General features: G+C 41.6%; 1 protein-coding gene across 1 annotated transcript in view; it reads right to left on the bottom strand.

Annotated features, from left to right (window-relative positions):
• Positions 1-23114, bottom strand: part of LOC133021413 (ephrin type-A receptor 6-like) — a 140626-nt gene that overhangs the window by 94197 nt on the left and 23315 nt on the right. Inside the window, exon 2 of the mRNA XM_061088252.1 lies at positions 17445-18108. Within this exon, the coding sequence (XP_060944235.1) occupies positions 17445-18090 (646 nt within the window). The 5' untranslated portion in view covers positions 18091-18108. The remainder of the gene's footprint in view (positions 1-17444; positions 18109-23114) is intronic.

Genomic DNA, 23114 nt, shown 5'->3' with positions numbered 1-23114 from the left:
ATACTTTATCATTTATATCATATAATATGTCATCAATATCGTTTAAAATCATTTTTCAGTGTGTTTCCTGGAGCGATACGCTCGCGTCAAGCGCAAAAAAAAATAGACTCGACGCCGAAACGATCGCTGCACGGCGCGAGGCAGCCTTGGCGCAGGGGGGGGGGGGGTCCTTCAGCGTCCGGTGGGACCGGCACAGAGGTGGAGTGGATGGGAGCCGGACATCCAGCTGGCCCGCCGCATCGGCGGAGAGAGAGTTTAAACTGCTGCTGCTCCACTGACTATAACAACGCCGCAATCATACACTTAAAAAATGCAATACAAACCGGAAGTATTCCAAGTATTCAGAATACGTTACTCAGATTAGTTAATGTAATGGAATACGTTACAGATTACATTTTTGAGCATGTATTCTGTATTCTGTAACGGAATACGTTTTGAAAGTATCCTTCCCAACACTGGCTGCAACTCAGACTGTGTGTGTGAGTGTGTGTGTGTGTGTGTGTGTGTGTGTGTGTGTGTGTGTGTGTGTGTGTGTGTTCTCTTATCTCATGCTCTGAGCACCACAGAAGCTGCAAGAGTTTTTTTTGTTTTTTTTTAACTTTCAGTGATATTTCTTCTTAACTTCAGTTGACTGAAAGGACACAAAGATAGGGAAACATTGAAACGGAGACCAAGGTAGCCAGTAAGTGGCTTCTTCATTGTTTGTGTGTGTGTGTGTCTGTGTGTGTGTGAGACAGCAGGCAGACGGCAGTCAGGTTCAGAGGTCTGGGTCTGACGCTCTAGGGTCTTCTGGTGCCCTGCCACACATCTAATGTTAATCACTGTCCATGATCAGGTCCTGCTGCTGTTAACACTCTGGAGCCAGGAGCTGCTTTAACACACTTATTTAAAGTCATGGCGTCACGCACAGTTAGACAGGAGTCCCGGGGCCAGACGTATAAATTATGTGTATGCACAGAAAAGACTACACCGGGAAGTGAGGAACGGAAACAGAGAGTGGGGAAATGATAATGTGCTATAGCGTATATAGGCCTCAACTGGTTTGAATCTGTTAAAGGAGCTATACGTCTCTTTTCTCTGCCACCACATACTGTTTATAAGCAGCAGTGAGTGGTGGTGATGCACCCTTAACAAGAGCTTCAGACATTGTTGTGTTTACAAGACAAAGAGGTTATAATGTCCCAGAGCAGTGCTAGCAGGGCAGAGTGGAGGCTACAGTGACTTGCTATCAAAATGTAACCACTGATGATGGATTAACATGCAGACACTCAGTAACAATTTGAGGCTGGAGTGTGAATTTTTGGAGAAATAATGATTCTGCAAATATAACCTAAATTACACTCTTGGGATTTGGCAGCAGTGCAGAGACACATTCATTAACATGACTGTAGACAACCTTATGAGGGTAATAATGGACACTGCTGTTCATGCTGCTGTGTTGGGTTTTTGAAGAAAGATCAATATCAGTGTTTATCATTCCACCTTGCTCTTGTTTCTAAGTTCAAGAATGAAGGTCTTTTAACAGTTAAAAGTGTTAAACTCCATGACAACTTGGTAAACTACATCTGCTGATGAAGATCATGTGATAGGATCAAGAGTTCCAGAAAAAACAAGCAGAATCGTCAGTGGCATGGTGATACTACAGCTACCATCCATCGATTCATCATCCATTCATCAAGCTTCCTGTAATGGTCACAGGGGGAGTTGGAGGTTTTCACAACAGACATTGGGCGAGAGGCCGGGTACACCCTGGACAGATCGCCAACATATTGCAGGGCCAACGTACAAACACAAACAACCATTCACTTTCACACCTATAATCCATTTGGAATCTCCACTCAACCTAACCTGACTGTGCCTGTCTTTGGATCGTGGGAGCGAGCTGGAGTACCCAGAAAAAAAAACCTTAGACACGGGGAGAACATGTAAACTCCACACAGAAAGACCCCTTGCCGAACCGGGATTCAAACCAAGAACCTTATTGCTGCATGAATATGGAATTCTATACCTAATTATATCATAGAAATATCAGGTATTCCTAAAATGCAGCGATTTTGCCAGTTTTCTTGGAACAAGAAAAAGCTTCCGACGTTTTGACACGTCTGGAAATGCAGCATAAAGTATGAATGTCAGAAAGGGTGATGACACTAAACTGAATCATTGTAAACATTGTCATTGTTCTCTTTCATTGTCATCCCTTTATTACCCCCCTGTCAGTCTGAATGAAGACAAGGAGAACGTTCCACCGATAGAGACACAGGCAGATCAATCCCCCATAAAACAAGCTGTATTGGTTTATAAATCAGGTCTGCAGTCTCTGCCTCTGCTGCTCAATAAGCATACATCAGCTTTAATGTAAGGAGTAGGACGAGATGCCTATAGCTGAGGCTGTTGATAGATAAGTACACACACAAGCACAAAGGGCACAATATGAGGGAGGCTATGCAGAAATCATGGAGGGCACAAGCTTACAAACACATACTCCACATACTTCTACAGCAGGACGCCCACACAAATTAAGAAAAGGCAAAAGGACACTACCATACACACACACACACCCGCAGTCATATAATAAATATATAAAACTGTAAAGAGCTCTTTTGTCTCTGTAACTGTTGGCCTTTGCTGCGGTATAAAAAGTTACTTTGCCTTATTCGGGGGCTTATACAAATTCCACATGAGCCATCCATTTGACTAGTTACTGAAGTCTAATGGTGCAGTGTTACCATTACAAAGAGTAATGACGGTTTGAAATGGCTCCACAAAAGGCAATATCCCCATGTTCAACTGATTTGTGGTCAAGCTCCACCGCTTAAAATACAACCTCACACTGTAGACCCAGAAAAGTTAAAAGTTCAAAAAGTGCCAGAAGAGACGAGTGCACATTCAAGGAGGTGCAGAATTTAATATCTTACCTGTAGCTCTTCAGTCGCCATACTATTCCAGGCCCAGGATTTAACACATTAATATTGTTACACAGAGTGATGACTGAGTTGTCACCCCTGAGGAAGATGGTTAACCCAGTGAGATTAGCTGTGTCTGCTCACTGGCAGCTCTGCCATCATTCATCTTACCTGGCATGATGAACAGACACACATTATGAATATTGCATCGCTGGCTGCCAACATTCACTGAAGGATGCAAGTGTTTATTTTTAATACATCGGTGGCTTCATGTGCTCCATATACATCTAGTAGTGTTTTACAGGCAAATTTTGTAATTCATAAACTACACAATGTTTTAATAGATCATTGAAAGTTGCAATGATCAAATTCCAGAGTTTATAACAGTTTATGTGACTTTAACCATATGTCTAGTCTAACCAAACCTTAACAGTAGTAATGCCATTCCAGCAGTGAGAGAATTATGTAAATGATGTTGTACTTTTGCTGGGGGAATGCAGACAACTATTTATTTGATTTAAATGGGAAGACTTGAGAGGGTCTAAACTGAAGAAGATCCTCTCAAGAAGAAGTAAAAAAAAACAGACACAGAGAAACAGGCTTTCAATTGATTTTTTTAAATCTACCCGAAACATTTCTATCTCGAAGAGTAATACCTTAAAGGTCTATGTGAAGTGCAAACCCACGGGAGGGGAGAGTCACCATCATTCCCGGCTCTACAGCTTTCAACTTTCCCTCGTCTGGTTAATCTCAGCATGAAGAAAACCCAATTACAGCTACTCCATTTTATCCATGTCCGAAATGCTCCTGGTTACGGCTTAAGCCCACGTTTTAAACTGATCGATGAAGTTGTCAGCGTTAATTCAGACAGATTCCATCCGGCAAATTCTGAGGGTTTTCATTGTACAACTTGTTGGGGGGGGTCAGCCAAAGTTCAGACCTCAATCCACCCCGAGGGGGACGGTTTCACACCACGCTCTTCTCTAGAACTGACCCAGTTTTTCTATCGCTGCTCGCTGCATTCAATGGCTGGATTAAGTCTATCCACGGGACACTCGTGCGCGTGTGTGATTGTGTGTGCATGTGTGCGCGCCCAATTCCACTAGTGTGACTAACAAGCTTGGCTGTTGCAGTCTGGCAGATTGAGAGACACCTACTGCTAGTTAAAGCCTTTCGTACCCTGGGGTCATCGGCTCACTTCATGCGCTGCTGCTGCTCATATATGAGATGATAGAGAGATAGGGTGAGGGAGCATCAAAACAGGTGAAACAGAGTGTCAGTGTGCTAACAATTTTATAAAAGTTTAAATAGATACCAGCACAGTATTTTATAAAAAGTCCACGTATGAAATGTAGAAAAAATATTGCCGAGGATAGAAATAAGCAAGTAATGACAGTATAGTTCAGTAACAACAACAACAAATCATGTCATTTTGAGCTGCACATATAGTTTAGGAAACGCTGTAAAACACTAATGAGGTTATTTTAGAAAACAAACTTTTTACTCTGTTTGAACCTCTCATCCACATGCAAACAGCCTTTTAAGTCATTTTTACAAATGTCTTCCAAAGGACAGATTTTATAAAAGTGTGGTTTCTGTATATCCATCTGTACATCATAGCTTAACTTCATGCATGCCCCCTGCTGATTGATCAGAAAAAAACACCAACATTGTTGTTGTTACAAGTTTTACATTTAGCATCACTGCAAAACATTTACTATATTCACAAGCGTAGACTTTATCGCCACCTATTGGCCCAGGATGCTAGTTTAAGTTTCATATATCTTTTTTTTTTCTTCTGGAAGGAAATATTTTGTAAGACAAAGGACATGTGAATGGAAACAATATGTAAAAGTGTTAAAAGCTTACAGTGCTGTTGCAATTCATAAAAATGCCATTCACTGCAATTACTGACAAAACTGCATTAAAGCAGCAACAATATACCTGATTAGATGCAGTTACCGGAAAAGAGAAATATGTTCTAAAGCTAATTCAGTTTTTAGTTTTACTGAAATGAATCCTGAGAGCTTTAACAGAACACTTGGTGAAGTAGGGATCAATATGCAATAGTTTGGTGCCAAGCAGGTGAATTTCCATTGCATCCGGGCAGCTTGTTGGAAGATTCAAATGGCAAACGTGAACAATGCTTTGTGATTGTTCAAAGCCGTGTTTGAACAAAGCCACATAATTGGAGATGATAAGATATTATCTGATTACCTTCACGCCAACATAACTACCAAATTATCAATGTGCCTTCTGTTCTGTAAAAAAAATAAAAACACAACCTCATCCGAGCCAATCCAACTAACTTGGCACAAGTGGGTCTGCTTGGAGCCAGGAAAGATGTGCAGGTGCAAAGAAATCAACAGCAATACCAAACTGGCACTGACACCTGTATGTGCCAGTGTAAAAAGAAAAGTTGAAGGACAGGACAGCTTTCTGGGACACAATCTACCAACAGCTAAGTGGAACATTCATTATTGTTTCATAACTCAGTCCCCAGAGGTAAAAATAAGTCTGCTGGCTACAGGGCCTTTTCAAATCTGGACCCCTTCCTAAAATCACCTCACCACTGACATCAGACTGTCTGACTCTTCTAAGGCCGGCTATCCAAGCTTTAAGCTTTTCGGTTAGCACCTTCTTCTTATATTATTCCAGACTTTGCCCCTGTTATCTTTGTACCACCAGCAGTGTGAGCTCACTCTCAATGAATCAGCTTTACCCAGCATAATACAGTGGACTCCATGTAGTGCAACAAGCTTACTGTAAACTTTGTAAAAGCTATTGCATCATCCAAACACTGTTTCTTCTTTTTTTGTTCCCACAAATGCAAAAGTATCCAGGCTGTATGCTCTTTCTCTCTTTATCTGTCTTGTCTTCTCATCTCTTTTCTCTCCTATTTCTCTCTGCAGCTACAGCACCTTCGGAGATGTACAGATGTGATAGTGAGCCACCTACTGCCCCCGTGTTCCTACACCTGCTGTTTCAATTCTCATTGCTAGTCTTCTCCAACTTATTCTTGTTACTCCACATTATCGAAAAACATTGTGCTCTGTCGGTTTTTCTTCCACTCTCTCTCTATAGTTTTCTTTTCTGACATGAACTCCAGAAAATGTGGGGAAAACTGTGTTTGGATGGTTTCCCAAGTCTTAGTTTAACGTATAAAGTACGCAGCAGGAGTTGGTCCAGGCAAGAAAAAGTCATAACACCATGTAAAGTTGAGGGGTGGCATCTGGAGCATGAAGGAGGGAGACCATGATGTTTAAATTCAGCTGCAGAAAGCACAGTGCTTTTGATTATTGCACATTAACAGCAGCACCTTATCGCCGAAAGCTCTCAGATCTCATTGTCTTTCCAAGTTTACATCTTCATCCATATCTTCAACGTGTATGGCTCCTCTCTTCAACCTGAGATATTTGCCTTCTTCCAGTTTTGCATCTGTTACGTCATGACATATTCTGGATATTTTACAAGAGAGCTGGCAGGATAAGTTCAGGAAATTTTACCATAAGAGCTGAATCGGATATTTACATTCTGACAAACAGCCCCCCTGCTACACTAACATAACCCCTATTTGTGCACTGAAAACCCCCCACAATTTGTTCCTCGGAGGAATGAAGAGTTGATTGTGTATACTGAAGAGGTTGGTACTAGGCATGACCGAGGCCAGAGGTGTCTGCATGTAGGTGCTGAGCTGGAGCTTCAGTGCATTAGACGAGTAACTGTGTTGATGGGGCTGCGAGTCAAGGAGTTCTGTCTAATGCATACAGGCCATCAGTATGCATGAGCGAAAGCCAGATAGTGATGGTGATATCTTAATTAGCCCAACTTTCAAAAAAAACATCTCCACCCACTCTCCCTAATGAGGGCTGCACATTCATCATTCCTTTTTTACATGGCAGATGAAACATTTGTATGATTATATTACTGGGAACACAAGTGTTAAGTCTTTTTACTTTATGACTGCAGGATAAACAAACTGCCTCAGAGACAAAACACAGTTAATACTGAAGCTGAACCCCCAATAACCCCGACGCTTTCCTACTGGGGAGGAGCTGTCTCCAGCCGCCAAAACTCACTTTCATTTGTGACAAGCCTGCTCTTCAATCCAGGCCTGTGATGTGTTATCTGGGCCATGTCGTGCTATACATACCCCCCCCCTTTTAATGACTAATTCTGTCTCTCGGCTTACGCACCAAAATAGAACACACACGTATGAGGGAAGAGGGGAATCAATTGAAATGTTGCAGCGTCTGACAGGACTCTGCTCCTGGAGACGAAATAAAAAAAAGAAAAGAGGAAAAAATGAAGAAAGAAAAACATCAGACGACGTCGCTTGCTTTTGTTTTTCGGAGCGAGAGAGAGAGAGAGTGTGCGGCGTCGAGACAGGCAGAAGCTGCATGTATGTATGCAGGGTGCCGGTACGTTTGGGAATCTATTTTTTTCCAGCTGGCTTTGATCACTCCCTGGCTTTGAAGTAACTCTCTGCGAACGGGGGGGGAAAAAGCCGAGCAGAAGTCAACGCAAGTTCACGCTGCAACTAGGGCTCTCGAAAAAAAAAAACTGCGATCTGCATAATTTATTCTTTAAACTGTGAAAATGCAGAGAGATGAGGAGATCTCTAGGTGCCCAAAGCACCCACCCCCCTGCTTGACAACGCCAATTAAACACTCCACATTTGTTCTCAATTACAGTTTGAAGAGCGACAACACAAGAGCCTCTAATGCTCATCAAATGACTGATTTAAAGAGAGACAGTGGTGGAAGTCGGCAAAGCATCAGAGATCTGAGGAAAGAAAGTGTCAATTCAATGGGAGTGAAAAGAAAAACAGACACGTATATGAACGCACACTCTATCAAAATGCTTTTCTCTCCAGCTGCATCATTGTGAAGCGTTTCAGACTCTTAAAAGAAGACGATCTATTCCCACATCACAGAACCTGTACTTCCGTGTGTCGGTTATCGATATGTGTCCTTGGGTTTGTTATATTTTTGTGTGTTCTTTCATTTTGAATGATATTGAGTTGTTTTTGTCTTTTTCTGGATTAATGCTAATGGCTGTTCTTTAACACGTTCTACACACACACACACACACACACACACACACACACACACACACACACACACACACACACACACACACACACAGACAATCCCCAATAGACTTTACATACTTTATAGACCTGGAATTCTAACCTTAAACACTGAAGCCAAACTTGACCTTATTTCTAACTTTAACCTTAATTCAGTCCCAGATGTGCTCTAAGATGCATTATCTCTAATCATTACACTTTAATCAAAAACACACAAAATGAGCCTGACCACAAGAACAATGGGCTGTCAAAAGCGAGTCAGATACATGTGATCTCAAACAGCCTCTTCACCCACAGATTTGAGGTCATTGCATCATACTGCACAAAGTACAAAGACAAAGAAAATCCATCTGTGGATGACGTTCTAATGCAAATATTGCACATGCCTGTGCTTGTGCAATATTTTCCAGAGAACAGTTAAATATGGCAGCCTCGCTCAAATTCAATATTTTCTTTACCAAAGCCTTGCTATGTTGGCAAGAATAGAACTCATTTAAGATGCAGGGTTTGACTGCGAGAAATCACAGGATGAGGAATCAATCTCTCCGGTCTGACTGTAGACAGAAATTAACCAGTGATAATATATAGAGTCACAGGTTTTGTACATGCTGTGCTATTAACAAACCTTCTTGTTAGCACCTTGTCAGGTACATAACAGAAATGTGTCTCCCTGTCTACACCAGCTAAGTGTGACTGAATGAGTCAGTTGCAGTTATTGTAGAGCTGTGGCGCAGCCAGTGCCTGCATGAATAAGACCCCCCCACCCTCCGCTCGCTGATGCCCACTCGGCGACCTCCCTGGCCTCCTCCAGATGGCATTCATTTTTCACTAGCAGTGGCCTCACGACTGGGGCCGCTGATCTCTACTGCACGGTCAACAGCCATCAGCAGGACAAAAAAGTTTCACCTGTCAAGAACATAGTCAAGGTCAGGAAGACTGGACAACCGCATCGTGTAAAAGCTATTTCTAGTTTAGGTTCCAATTTTAAACTTAACTTTAGCTATTTTTCATTTAGGTTGCATGTGAGTCGTAAAGCCCCCTGTCTCATAACTGGTGCAGGGAGACTAAAGTTTTTCGCTTTTGCAAAAGATAAATGTTTGTGAACCAGGCCAGAGAAAATTATCTTAGATGCTGTTGATTTACTTCATGCTGAGCATTGCAGCTCTGCAAGGGAGAGATCCTGCTATTAAAAATATTAATATTCTCTCAAATATGTTTTCCCAAAAAATGTAGTCTTGAACATTTTCTCTTCAAAAAGAGGGTGTACTCGAGGAAGAGGTCACTAATAGGTAGACCCCGGTACGGGTCTGACCCAGACACCATCTTACTCTGACCAGAACCTATAGCGGATTAATCATTGAGAATTATCCCGTTCAGACAGAGGGTTTCTTTACTAACTGAAGGTGCTTTTCTTCACTTCATAACACTGGTTCAGAAGCCCAGGAAACCCACAGAACAATTGCATGAGTTGTAAATCATGTCAGATTTAACCAATCTAATCTGGGAAAATACAATAAGCATTCCGGAAATGGGTGAGTTACAAACACCAGGGAGGGATGAAGGAGGAAGGATAGAGGAGGATGAGTAAGTCAGAGAAAATTAGGAAAGTTAAAGTTTATCAGTTGTTAAAATTGTTAGAACATTGGCTGAGACAATTACGAGTAAATTGTATTTTTATTTTTAAGAAATGAGAAAAACTTATTTTAACATATATTTAAGATATTATCGTATTTTTTTCTTTGATTTTACTCTCAGTTATTTACTACACAGAGATGTTGATACATCAAATGTTTCAAAATATGTTGCACTGAGCCATAACTTTAGTTGGACATTATATACATTTGCTTGGGGCAATGTTCTCTATCTGGACATCTCTGAAAGAAGATTTCCTTTTACTGAATGTGATTGTCAGACTCATCACTGTATGAAAGTCAAATTCTTAAATTGAGTTTATAAATATGTCATATGAATGATTTTGCTTTCGGTGATAATTCACCGTGCTCGTTGACAGCTCGAAGTGACACTGAACGGAGCAGTGCACTGACAGCAGAGTACAAGCACTGGGCATAACTCAAGCCACATCAAGCCTTTGGCGGGGGAAGCTCCTTTCAGAGGTACACTGGGCTTAATGACAACTCAGGGGAAATATGCATTAGCATACTGTCAGCGTTCAAAGAGCTTTCAATGATATGCTTTTTGATAGCTGCAACGGAAAAAAAAATGCTAATAGAACGACTGCGGAGACAAACAAATAAAAAGCTGCAGCCATACTGTATGATTTGAATTGATTAATACACTTCAATGATGGGAAATTCATAAACCACTACATGTCTGATGAGAAACATCATGTTATGAAATGACCACAGACACTTTGTTATACGTCAAAGAGGAAGAGAGACGGGTCCTTCAGAACTCGGATGTGTGTTGATGCCGGATGAAGTGAAGAAGATTGTTATTTTAAAATCTACCATCCATTTCTAGCACAATCTCTCTCTCTCTCTCTCTCTCTCTCTCTCTCTTCCCAACTCTCTTTCTCTCTCCAGAAAACTCCCAATTAAGCCTGAAGGGCCATGCTTGTTAAACCAAAACCATCCTCTTCTGAAATGTCACAGCGTCTCCCTGCAGTGTGGCCCGTCTGTAAGCAGCTCCGTTGTTGATGCCAGCCTGAGCCCCCGCAAGTGTGTCTCCCTGTGTGTGTTTGTGAGAGCGTGTTTTGTGAGAGCAAAATGTCTCTGGCACTGACACTTTGCACTTGTTGTCGGGGCTTTAGTGCATCTATGGCTTTTTGTGTGTCTGTGACGGACGCCAGGAGATTTGGCGCGTGGTGTATGCTGTTGTGTCTCCGTCCTGGCATGTGTGTGTGCGATTCATGTGATTCATTAAGCGTGTGTTTTTGCCTGTGCATTGCCTCTCTCTCGTGTGGCATCTCATTTAGCGGGCTGACAGGCTGAGGGATATGTACTATAATTGTTGTCTGACTATCTTCATGCTGTAATTGAAAATGTCTTGAAACTGTGAGAAACTTTTTCTCGGAGATGTGTGTACCAGCATGCCAATTAACATTACCACAGCCTTTCTGTTACCTGAGCAATTAAGGCCAATTTGTGCCTCTCCGTATTTTCTATTACGGACAGATAAGACCGCCCTATCCGTCGTGAAACGCCCTCTCCGAGGGCTTCGGACAGCTTTTCGTACACGTCTGATTTTTCTAACTATCCGTCTTCATGTTGGAGACCCGACGGACAGCTCTTGGCTGTGATTGGTCCGCGAACGACATCATTTCCGTATTTCCGGACCTCAAACTTCCTGTTTACATGTAGCAACAAACACGAACACAACTATGATTCTACGATTAATGTGACGTGTGTGTTAAGCCAGCGGAGTTGTCCGGCTGACGGTGGCTCGTTAGATCACTGAGGGCATGTGTGCACGGTCACATACGGTTATAGCGAGCTTTCAAAACGGCGCTAGCAGGCTAGGCTAGCGGGCTAGGCTAGCCACCATGCTAACTGCGGTGGTAACAGTGCAAGAACCCGCCGTCACGACTTTAATTCCACTTTTATCATGACACTGTTTCTATAATACCGTCAGGTTAGAAGCAAACACTGGATAGTAGTAGTTAGTGTCGGGAGTCCCTGCTGACTGTGTGTGGAAGCTGGGGGGGAGCTAGGTCCGTGTAGCTTCTAGCTACATGTAGCCTCAAGCAGATTCAAGCTGTGGAATCAGCAACACCGTTCGGAAACAAGACCGGGGAACCGCTGCGCTAAGAAACGATTACATCAGCATCTTGACCCGCTGGGTGTCACTTTATTTAGTTCTGTTAGTTGCCATGGTTCAGTGTGTGGGACGCAAGCTAACATGTAAACAGAGACACGTGGACTTCTTCTTCCCAAATGGGGTAGGCTTCTCTGAGCTCGTCTTCCGTTGCGCCACCTATGGGTTTGGCGGTGAATTTTTTCCGGACGTAGACTGACGGAGAAGTAAAAATCAAAAAGACTCTTTGCCCCCCGCTGAGACCTCTCCGAGAAACGTACACGTAGTAGTATATAAGAGCCTTTACCTGTGTGTAGTCCAGCTCAGACACCTGAGGTTGTTCCACTGTTGTGTTGGATTGTGTTAAATGTTATCTCAGAAGAACAGGCTTAACAGAACTGTCCATATAACTTGTGGTGCTAACATTTGGAAAAACATTTTCATTATAGGAGACCAGTTTGATCTCAAAACAAGAAGATAATCAAAAGTTTCAGAGGACCCAACATTTTTTTTGTTATTACTGACAATTAGTTGTCTATTTGCATATCACATCTATCAATCTCATAATGACATCATTGTGAAGTAATTTATACATCATCTCTATAATCATGGGAAAACAACAGATTTTGTCAAATTGTTTTGTTTGGAATGAACAAAAAAAACACATAACCAATCAAATAACAAACTGTCCCAGTATGTCGTATTATGTTTTGTCCTTAGCAGTATCCGTTGATCTTTAACATATGTTGAGTACAGTTATCCTCAGTGTGTGTGGCACAGCATTAGTTCAGAATGCAAATGGACTGCTCTTACTTTGCTTACGCTCAGCACAGTGAACAACCACTTTGGTTTGGCAAATAACACACAGCACACTCAGCGACACCACAACTTACAGGTGCACAAACATATAAATAAACACACCCACAAGCACACTGTGATTACATTATTCATAGCACTGCAGAGAGCTCTTACACAGAGACCGATGAACACAAAGACCCGCTGTAAAACACTGAGCGGTAACAGCACCGGCTAGATTGTCTTACCCTGAAAGATGGAGAGAGGGAGCGATAAGAGAAAGACAGCTAGATAAAAGAGAGAGAGCGACTGAGCGTACGTCAGTCATTTAGGTATGCAAGGTGCCATCTTGCATTAACACCACAGATTGCACTTATTGATGTTTATGTCTAAGGGGCGTGCATATGTATGTGTTTGTATGTGTGTGTGGTCGAGGAATAACACATTGTGGGGACCTATATCTGTTTGGACATTAACAGGACCTGTCTTCCTTATGAGTAAAGCATAAGTACCCATGAAGTATGTCATATATTATATCATTCAATTTGATGGTGATATTGTGTATCTGCATTCAAATGTTATGTTGGGAGCATACACGTGTCACATACAAACACAAACACACAAACATCAACTACTTCTTTTATCAATGTTCGTCCATAGATAGCATTACCCCCCAGTACCCCGCAAACACACAATTCATCTGACAATAGAAATAGGAGAGTTTAGTGATCATTATATTCTCACATGTATGTTAAACCATATTAAATGTGTTGCAGTGCAAACTATATTAAACCAAATATAGTTAACGGTCCAAAGCACATTGCTCCACCTGCACATAAGAAAACCTATTGAGACAAAAAAAGGCTTAATGGAGATAAATGGTGCGGGAACACTTTCCTCGACAAAGAGGCACTTTCTCTCCTCCCTCATCGTTTTCTCTCTGCCTCTGTTGCCTCTCTTTGAAAGAAATGGGCTCTGTGTGTGTGAGTGTGCTAGTGTGCATCACCCGGGAAACTCCATTTGTAAGGCTACATTTTACTTTGCTGCGCAACATTAACCACAATTTGCAACAAGGAGCTCAAATATATTAAAGGCAACCTGATGAAATCAGTAATACCAATACTCAGCAGTAAGTTATTGAAACGATTAAATGAACACTCACAATTAATGCATCACAATGAAGCTGCATTTTGTGCCAGTTAAATTAAGTTTTTATTATATAAAAATGACAAATAGATTGTTGTCCTTCTAACCACCTCAAGAACTGGGTTGTCTTGCTCCACAACACTTCTAGTGGTCGTCCACAGGACACCTTCAACATTTGCACAAAAAATAACTGATCTGCAATTTTGCTATAAAAATGTTGCTGCTTCAATCTAGGAACGGTATCAGATCGTTATATGAAGGCTCATAACCATCTGCTTATAGATTCAATTATGAAATTTGGAAACTGGAAACATTTTGGGCATAAGCTATGTGAGAAAAAGATAAAATAAGGAAATGTGTTCTAAAACAATGTGCCAGCTTACAACGAGCACATCATTTGAAATAAGGGCAAAAGGGTTTATCGGATTTGATTAACATCAGCCTCAGTGCAGCACACATACCTTACAAGCGTCATGCAGGAAATGGACAGGGGATTAAAGTACTATTGTAACCAAACTCAGTTAGAATGACAGAAAGGGATTATTTGGCTTTATCTGGTTGGAAAGCATGCACAGTTTTTAAAATCTCACTGGAACTAAAACCCTATATTCAGACTTCAGGCGGCTTCTCTTATGCGATAAACAAAGATTTGTAAGTCAGAAATTAAGAGTCTCACATATCTGTAGCTGTGTAAGGGGTTGAATTAAGTATTAATTACATCGTAAAACTAATCTTCCCTCTTTGTGAGATCTGAATGGGATAATGTCACATGAAGAGTTTCATTTCACCTCTCTGATCATATACAGATAATCTTGCGGAAATCTGTTGCATTTTAAGATTAGAAATACTTTAAACTAGGAAGAATCTTCCCTTTAGCGTTTCCAGCATGGCAACCACAGTTTTCTCTTACTTAACATGCATTTAACATAAGGCTTTAACTGGCGCTTAAGCTCATTGATTTACTGTGAGTGCACGAGCTGCATAAAAGGCTAATTCCCTCTCATGACACACAAGCGTGCAGAGACAAGGGGGCACACAAAGGTCAACGCTGTGCTCCTCAACACTTTTCAATCATGGTATTTTACTCAAATCACAAATCAGTCAAACCTGTAATTTCCTCCGAGCTTAGTCACACAGCAGTAGCATTTAAAAGGACCAGTTGGTTGTAAACTAGGGATTGAAGCATTAGCTTAGCCAGCCACCTCACTCTTTCTCCTTCAATGCCCAAGGCGCTGCAGTGGTACCTAGTGCGGAGGCTTTTAATAACGGCGCTTGTTTGAACCCCTGGAACAATGAGCAGCGGCTGCATTTCAGGGCTGACACTGCAGTAAAATGCCATCACACTGCCCAAAAGGCTAAACTTAACCCAAGTGTGAAATCTGCTTCTCGGAGAGTGAGCGGTGAAGGAGAAGGAAGAAAGAAGACAAATTACTTTAGTTTATTGGGCCACAGGCACGCTGATAGGTGACCCTTTTGTGGTTGTTTATTGCTATAAGTGGCAAAGAGCAGAAATTACTCTTGTTCTACTTCGGCTTCTTTTTGCCTCTTTAAACTACGATGTGGAGCAATGGGTTTTATGAACTGCAAACACAAAGACAGATTTAAGCCAAACAGGTAAACACTTCACAAAGCTGTTGCTACTTAAATGTGTCATGCGGTCACATACTGTCAGAGTACACAGCTTATTTTGTTTGTAGTGTTTATCCCAACTCCTGGGTTTTGTTTCATTACATCGGTGAACACTCATTTGTGAGTCCGGCAATGCATGCAAAATGGCAGCAGGGATTCAAGTCTCAAAAACAAACCCACTTAACCATCTGTTTTCCTCCGTCCTCAAGAGCAGGTTTATCTAGCATAACTAAGCTTGTCACACAACAATTAAGGGATGTACACGTGTGTGTGTGTGTGTGGGGGGGGGATAATAAAGGAACAGACATGAATGAAGTAACCAAGTTTGCTATATTCTGGCTATAATCCCAGCTGCAGTCTCACCCCTGGCCTGTTGATTGCGATGCAGCTGCGACTGCAGCTGGGAAACCTTGCCGACCCGAGTCACAAGATGAATCGTAATCAACTGTATGAGGACATCTGGTCCTCGATGGCGAACAAATGGAGGAAAGCAGTGAGTACAGTCTTGAAAGGATTGTTTGAAAGGGCACTAGCTGTAGTTGTACGGTGGTGTTGGCTACATGGGTGATTTTCGGAGAGAGACAAAAGCGCTACTTTGTCATCCAATCTGTGCCAATGGTAAAGGCAGAGACGTTATCGTGACTGGTCGCAATGCTACAAACTAGTCAGCCGGACACAGATGAATGTTTGGGGCTTTATCCTCCAGCTAGGTGCCAGTGTCTTTGTTGCTGTTTCATAGAAGCTTTTGTAAGTTTTAAAACCAGTTTTGCACCACATGTGGTATATTATTTGTCAGTGAATTAATAGTTAAGTTCCTTTCTACAAATTCCAAATTCTTTTCATATTACACATTAAGTGAGTGATTTCTCTCCAAGCACAATGGACACCATGTAGAATGAATCTTCTATAGATTAAAGTCACATGTACATATTACTCGACATGATTTTAGAGGAAGTTCTTCATCTGTACTACGGCATTCCCAGTGAGGTGCCATTAATAAACCAAAGCTTATATCAGAGAGGATCAAACTGCTACCACCCTGTCTGAGGTAATCTGTCACACACAGGTAGCCCCATGGGCAATGGTTGTTAACCACCTAGTCGATGCACAATACAACATGGAGCATGCCTGATCACTTGCATAGATTGTTTGGCTCTCAAGCCGTACGCTAAAGATGGACCAATGTAGACCAGTGTGTAGATACAGAAAAAATACTGCATTGTTTGTTTTGTTTAACCATAATTTCACTAATCTTGCATGTACTCTTATTTGCTAAATATCCTCTTTTGAATTCCTGGAGCCGTTAAAAGACTAAGAAAATACAAGAGGATAAGGGGAATGAAATGACTGTCACAGCTTAAGCCCAGTAACCGACAGACCTAGATTTAAAGAATACTAACACGCACACAAACACACATCTCTGCTGTGAAACTAATAATCCTAAACAGTCTCATCCCTTCACATTATTCCATTTTTTTCTCCAGAGAGTAGACAGCTCGCAATAACACTGGATGAGCAGAGGAAAATGAAAGAGGGGATGGAGACGGGAGGCAAAATTGAGAAAAAAAATAAATCTTTGATTAATGAGAGCACAACAGAGGAGTGAGTAGAAAAAAATGGACAATCACCGACATATAAGTTATTTTTTTGTAGCATTGTGAAAATACATGAAGTAGATGGAAATAAAGTTCTGCACATAATATATCTCCTACTTCATTTAATCCATATTTCTTACCTTTCTGGCTGGTTGATGCATCAATTTTTATGTTGAATAGACCAAATAAGAAATTGATTCCCAGGCTAGGTTGTAATGTTATACTACTTTATTTCCCATGTTTATGTTTATAGGCCATTATATGAATAAATTTAAGAGTGAAAAAGGAGGAGAGAGAGAGTAAAAAGACGGGTGAGGGAAAGATTTGAGTAGAAAGTAAGACTTTCAGGGAAATGATTAAATGCTGTGAGGAAAGTTACAACCTATGAATCATAGATGGTTTGAGAGGGGGCAAAATGAATATGAATAAGTCAAATTTAAGGCAGAGGTTTGTATTCTCAGCACTGCAGCATTTGGTGATACAGTAATTGATGATGAGCTAAATATATGATGTAAAGATTAGGAAACTCACCAAAACACGTGCCGTCAATCTCCTCATACCCAACGCTGCAGACGCATCTTCCCAACGGAACCAACCAATCACCATCGGCTCCACAGAAGAGTTTGGGTGTGTCCCTTTCTTCGGCATGGTCAATACACGCTCCCCTCACCTCCACCAGTGAGGAAGAGTCCACACGAGGCACTGTGTCTGGAAAGGAGGCCAGGTTCCTCAGGGTGAACGGACATTTCTTGTAGTAAACTCTCACAGAAACCAAGGCAATACACGCGCCAATGTCCTGGAACGCCAAATAGAAGCCCTTCCTGGTCATGGGTCCCACCTCGCGCACCTCTGTGTTGAGCTTGAGGATGCGATCCCCGAGGTCCATCTGAGTGAAGCTCTCGTCAGCAGCAATGGTGTCAATCTTGGTATACTGCACGGGCTTGAATTTGACAACGTGAGCTTCGTCAGTCTCATGGTAGAAGAGGTTGAACGTCTCTTTGCAGGTGCCCGACACCCAGGGGATGGAGTTGCAGTCGCGCAGGGTGAAGCGAAGCTCCACGTAGATCTTCTGAGCCGCCTGCCGGGAGATCCAGTTGGAACGAAGCCAGTTGTTCTGGTTGGGCTCCATCACGTTGCAAACCTGGAAAGTGTGGATGGGCCGGTTGTGCTCGTCCATCTCTGTGATGGCATCCCACTAAAGAGGAAAAAGACAGAAGAGAGAAAGTAATTAAACAATAAGACTTGTGTCTAAAGCCCCGCTGGTGGTATTCAGTATTCAATATAAAAGTGATCGATGCAAAGAATGAACATCATCCTGATGATTTTGCTTGTGGGGCTTACATTTGTAAACTTTGTGCCTGTTGTGACAGTAAAGAATTCACCATGGAGTCATTGACATTATCTCCATGGCTGCACAACGGCATAGAATAATACAACCTAGAGAATTCTGTTTAAGACCAGACACAATGGACAAACCACTTCTTGCTCTGATGGTTGCACTTCACCCACTGTCTGGATGGGAAAATGGTCCACTCCATAGCCAGGGATATTAAATTGGGACTTCTTTTTTCTCAGTTTGCAATATAGTGGAACTGAAGACATCAATACAGAGTGCAATACACCATAATTGATACCGTGTGGAAATCTGCAGCGTGCGGTAAACACAAACAAACTAAGAGGGCGAGGGAAAAGACAGCCAGGCAGGAAAACAGGACGAGAAGGAAACCTCTACCATCAGTCGTTCTCGGAAATGTACGTTCATTGAATAGTAAACTGAACAAACTCCATGTTTATGTCTAGCACCAGTAGCAGGAGCACAGGAACACATGTATCACTGCCTTCATGGAGACCCCGCCTGACAGTGGGGTTCTGACTTGCATCTGTACAGTATATTGAAGGCTTGAAAACATGACCCAGCTTGACAGGGACAAGGCTACACACTGATAAGCAGAAAGGGGGTGGTGTCTGCCTGTACATAAATCTAAAGCGGTGCCAGACTGTAATGGTACAGGAGGGAGCATGTAAGGTTGACATGTAGTGTACTGCCACCAACCGTAAATTAAACAAGCCTGACATTATATTGGACATGATTAACAAGGTGGAGAAGATATCTTTACACGCACATACGCTTCTTAAATTGCGACTTTGAGCAGTGGATGGTGTTTTACCAGTTTGTCAGTCTGTGAGAGAGGTCGACAATGCACCTTTATTTATATTGAACTCTGGGCCTCATTCCTCAATATCTAATTAAGAATCTTCTTAAATTCGTTATTAGAAGTTTCCCAACAAAACTCGCTGTCAGATTAATGGCGCGTTCTTAAACTGCAGAATTGTTGTGATTGTGAAATGCCAAGTCTTCATAAGTTGAAAGCACCAGCCAGTTTTTCTAATTTAGCATAGGTAAACAACCTGCTAACGCCTATATAAGGGCATGAGACTGCAGTTCTGTGTACAGACACAGAAATCCCAGAATCTGAAAAAAACATTTCAGAAGTCAGGAATGATTGAATGAAAATCTAAAGGCGGCGCCACACTGGACACGAACCGTTATAAAAGTTGTTATTGTAGTGTCAGCAGTGGTCAAAAAGTAGCACACAAAAAAACCGATATGCTGTTACATATGCAGTAAAAGCTCTGTCAGGAGAAAGTCACATAACTGAAGGAAAAAGTTTGATCTCCGATATGAAGTCAAAATATTTTTTGTCAAACCGATAGCGAGAAAAAGAGAACCAAAAAAGGAAGGTGGACACAAATATTCCAGCTGGAGCAGCGCATCATCGCCGAGCGTCTGTGGGAACTCGACCTGAAACTCACAGGACCCCTCGGACATGCCGGGCCGGGTTCACACAAAATGTTTTGAATAATATTCGGGTTCAGGTCTCTCTTGGTGTGCGGTGCCCACACAGGGAGCAGTCTGTGGGTGCGGTGCTGGTGAAGTTGCATCTCCTGAGCCATCTCTCATTTCAGAACAGAAATAAACTAGCTTTTCAGAAATAATAGGCCACACATGGAGTTGACCTTTTAACTAAAAGCTGTAGCAGTAAAACTATGGAACGTGTGACACATTTAATATGTAAACACCAGTGTGTATAACGAATGACTTCTTTTGTTACTGAATATTCTACTCTTTAACATGTTCACTTGTTTAAAACATGTTATCTGTTGCAGTATATGCCAAGTATTCCCTGTGTGTGTGTGTGTGTGTGTGTGTGTGTTCTCCTCTTCAACATTTCCAAATAGAACTCAGACAGTAGGCTGGATGTAAATGCTTTTATCATCTGAATTACTTTCATCTTGTATTCAGACGACTGCTGTAGTAAAAACATGTAACTATCACAATATTGAAAGATTTCCTTAGAGCGTTGTTTTATCTCTTTTCAGAACATCACATTACTCATAACTTAAGAATCTGAAGACAGGTATATCTGAAAAACACAAACTCTGAAATCATCCAGACATACAAATACATGGGAGCTCTGCTTGATGATAGATTAAGATGTAGTAAAAATAACATGTGAATATTGGTCGTGTGTGGACAAAATAAATATTTGGTTGTTTAAATGTATGTAGGAGAGTCGTCATACTCACAAGCTCAAATTGCCCCATAAGGCACAACTAATGTTGAATTAAAATGATTAAACAAGCTAACAATCTCTATTTCCATTCATTCTTTCAGGTATTTTCCTGGTGGGCTGACTCCCTGGGTGATGTGTCACTCCAGCTCCCTTGTCATCAGCGCCCAGGTCACATGATCAACGAGTGTGGCAGCTTTGCGGGGTCATGAGTTACCTGTCCCCGTGTTGGTGCGAGAGAAGTTAATGGGGGTTTTTAACCCCCTGGTCCTGCACTGGTCTCTGGTTTTATTAGAGTGGGGACTGGCTGCACAGGCGACCCCAAAACCACCTGACATCGACCTCCAAGAATCAAATTACCTGTCTGGGAAAAAAGGGCTCTCAAATCACTTCGCTTAAAATGCAGCACTGGACCTTCCCTAGGCTGCAGGGTTTTCTTCTGTGTGTGTATCCTTTTATATTTAGACTTCAGACCCTGCTGCATAAACTGTAGGTGACAGAGCAATGGCTGGGGTATGTGTAATTGTACACATTCTGCTACCAGTATATTACTTCATGTATGCAATTTTCTATGAAAAAAGGTTGCGTGGACTTTCATTGAAGTTCAAAAGTATGAATTTCAAATGGAAGACATATGCACCCTTATCATTTATTCATACATCTTACTCCATCAAAAGCCCAAACTTTCCTCATATCTGAAATACGATACTGATTCCCACCGTGAACAAAGCACTATACTCTACAGGGAGAAGCAAGAAAAACATGTAGGCGGTTAGGTGCAATGCTATTAACAACCAACTAACATTTACATGACCAGCACTCTGTATTTTGATGTGAACTGACAACATCACGCAAAACCTCCCTTCTATGCAAACACAGTATTGAGAGGTGTGCTTGAGCTGGTAAATTTACCAATACTATTTACCTGATAAGCTTGCACATAAGCTGTTTTGCACTTGGCTAAACATTAGCTCTTGATGAGAGTAGTAATCAAAGCCCAGTGTTTGCTTTCACATACTCATTATCTGTTTTTAATAACATGTTCTAATTGAATCATGGGAAGATGACAGGCTTTAATCTGCTCGTCCCTGGAGGTGCAACTATAGCATTACAGTCGAGCAAATTGATTTTGATTGGTTTTGATGTTGCCCATCACACACTCCACACTCATCACTCCATTAAAAAAGAAAAAAAATCACCATCTGTAAACTGAAGTCTAAAGTCTGTCTAAACTTTAGAATAAACAAGGAAACCAGGAACACTGCAGCGACCGCATTATGAATCGTGATGGTGGATCAAAGGTTGGGATCGTGGACCATGGATAATGATCATGGTGGCAGCTGATCGGGGATCATAATGGTGGATGGTAGTGATGGTGGATTGAGGATCGTGATGGTGGACCGTGGATAATGATCATGGTGAACGCTGATTGGGGATCATAATGGTGGATGGTGATGGTGGATGGAAGTGATGGTGGATTGTGGATGGTGATGGTGGATCTCGGGGGCCGCTGATCATAGACTTTGATTACAACAAAACTGCTTGATATACAATATGCCTCCTCACTTGTTCTACAATTAATGGCAATAACTCCTCCATTTCAATTGCCAAGGCTGCTCCCTTCATCTCTATCAGACATTTTCTTGTCTGCTTCTATGAAACTCTTACAATTAAACTGCTTTGGAAACTCATTAATCAGAAACTCGCTCTGACTGACTCTGGAACTCTGTTCTTAAAATGTCTGAAAGATTAGGGACGTGACGAGTTCAAGCATCCCAGCAGAATAACAATTCATGTTAGAACAGATCTCTTACTGCAGTATCTGAATTATTATTTTGGAAAAATGAACTGCAGTCACCTACCTTAAACATTAATGTCTTATTATTGTCTGGCATCTGCTCAGCCCCACAATGAAACATTAACATCATAACCTACCATCTGGTATTAAGACTTACAGTTTCATAAAGACATTCACATACTATATAAACACCATGTTATGACTTGAGCATATGTATGTAAAACGGATCTTTTTTAGTTCCTGACACTTTTATTCACGACACATGTAGAGAGCTCCAATTATTCAATGATTCACTTGATCAACATAAAAATAATCAGCAAAAAAATGTCACACATTCACCATTTCCAGCTTCTGTGAGGATTTGCTGCGTTTCTTAGTTTATCGGGATAGTAATACAGATTCTTTTACATATCGGACAGCTGGTCACACAACACAGGCAGTTGAGCTTTGATGGGTTTTGCACAGTTTTGGTAATTCAAAAACCAAATGATTAAACAAAAATAGAGTTGGCAGACAAACTGTGAATGGAAGAAAAAAAGGCCCTGTGCAGATGCTCATCTTGGCCTGGCCATGGAACTCGCAGCAGATTTCAAATGTGCTGATTCAATCCACCCTTCAGGCCTTTTTCAATCAGATTTGACCACTTAGTCAGCTGTTGACCTGCAGGGGTGTTTGTATGTGGAGGAAAGATGCATCAGCACCCTTGGGCTCCAAGACTTTCTTTTAAGCATGGTAAGCTCTACAGCTTAGGAGACTTACTACAGAAATTGATATTCCACAGGAGAATGCCGTGTCCAAGTTTAAAAGACGATGTTTGACATTTCCACATCG

Source organism: Limanda limanda, chromosome 16 (genome assembly GCF_963576545.1).
Source record: "Limanda limanda chromosome 16, fLimLim1.1, whole genome shotgun sequence".
NCBI lineage: Eukaryota > Metazoa > Chordata > Actinopteri > Pleuronectiformes > Pleuronectidae > Limanda > Limanda limanda.
Note: the sequence above shows the minus strand (reverse complement) of the source record. Positions and strands in the feature narration are given on the sequence as shown.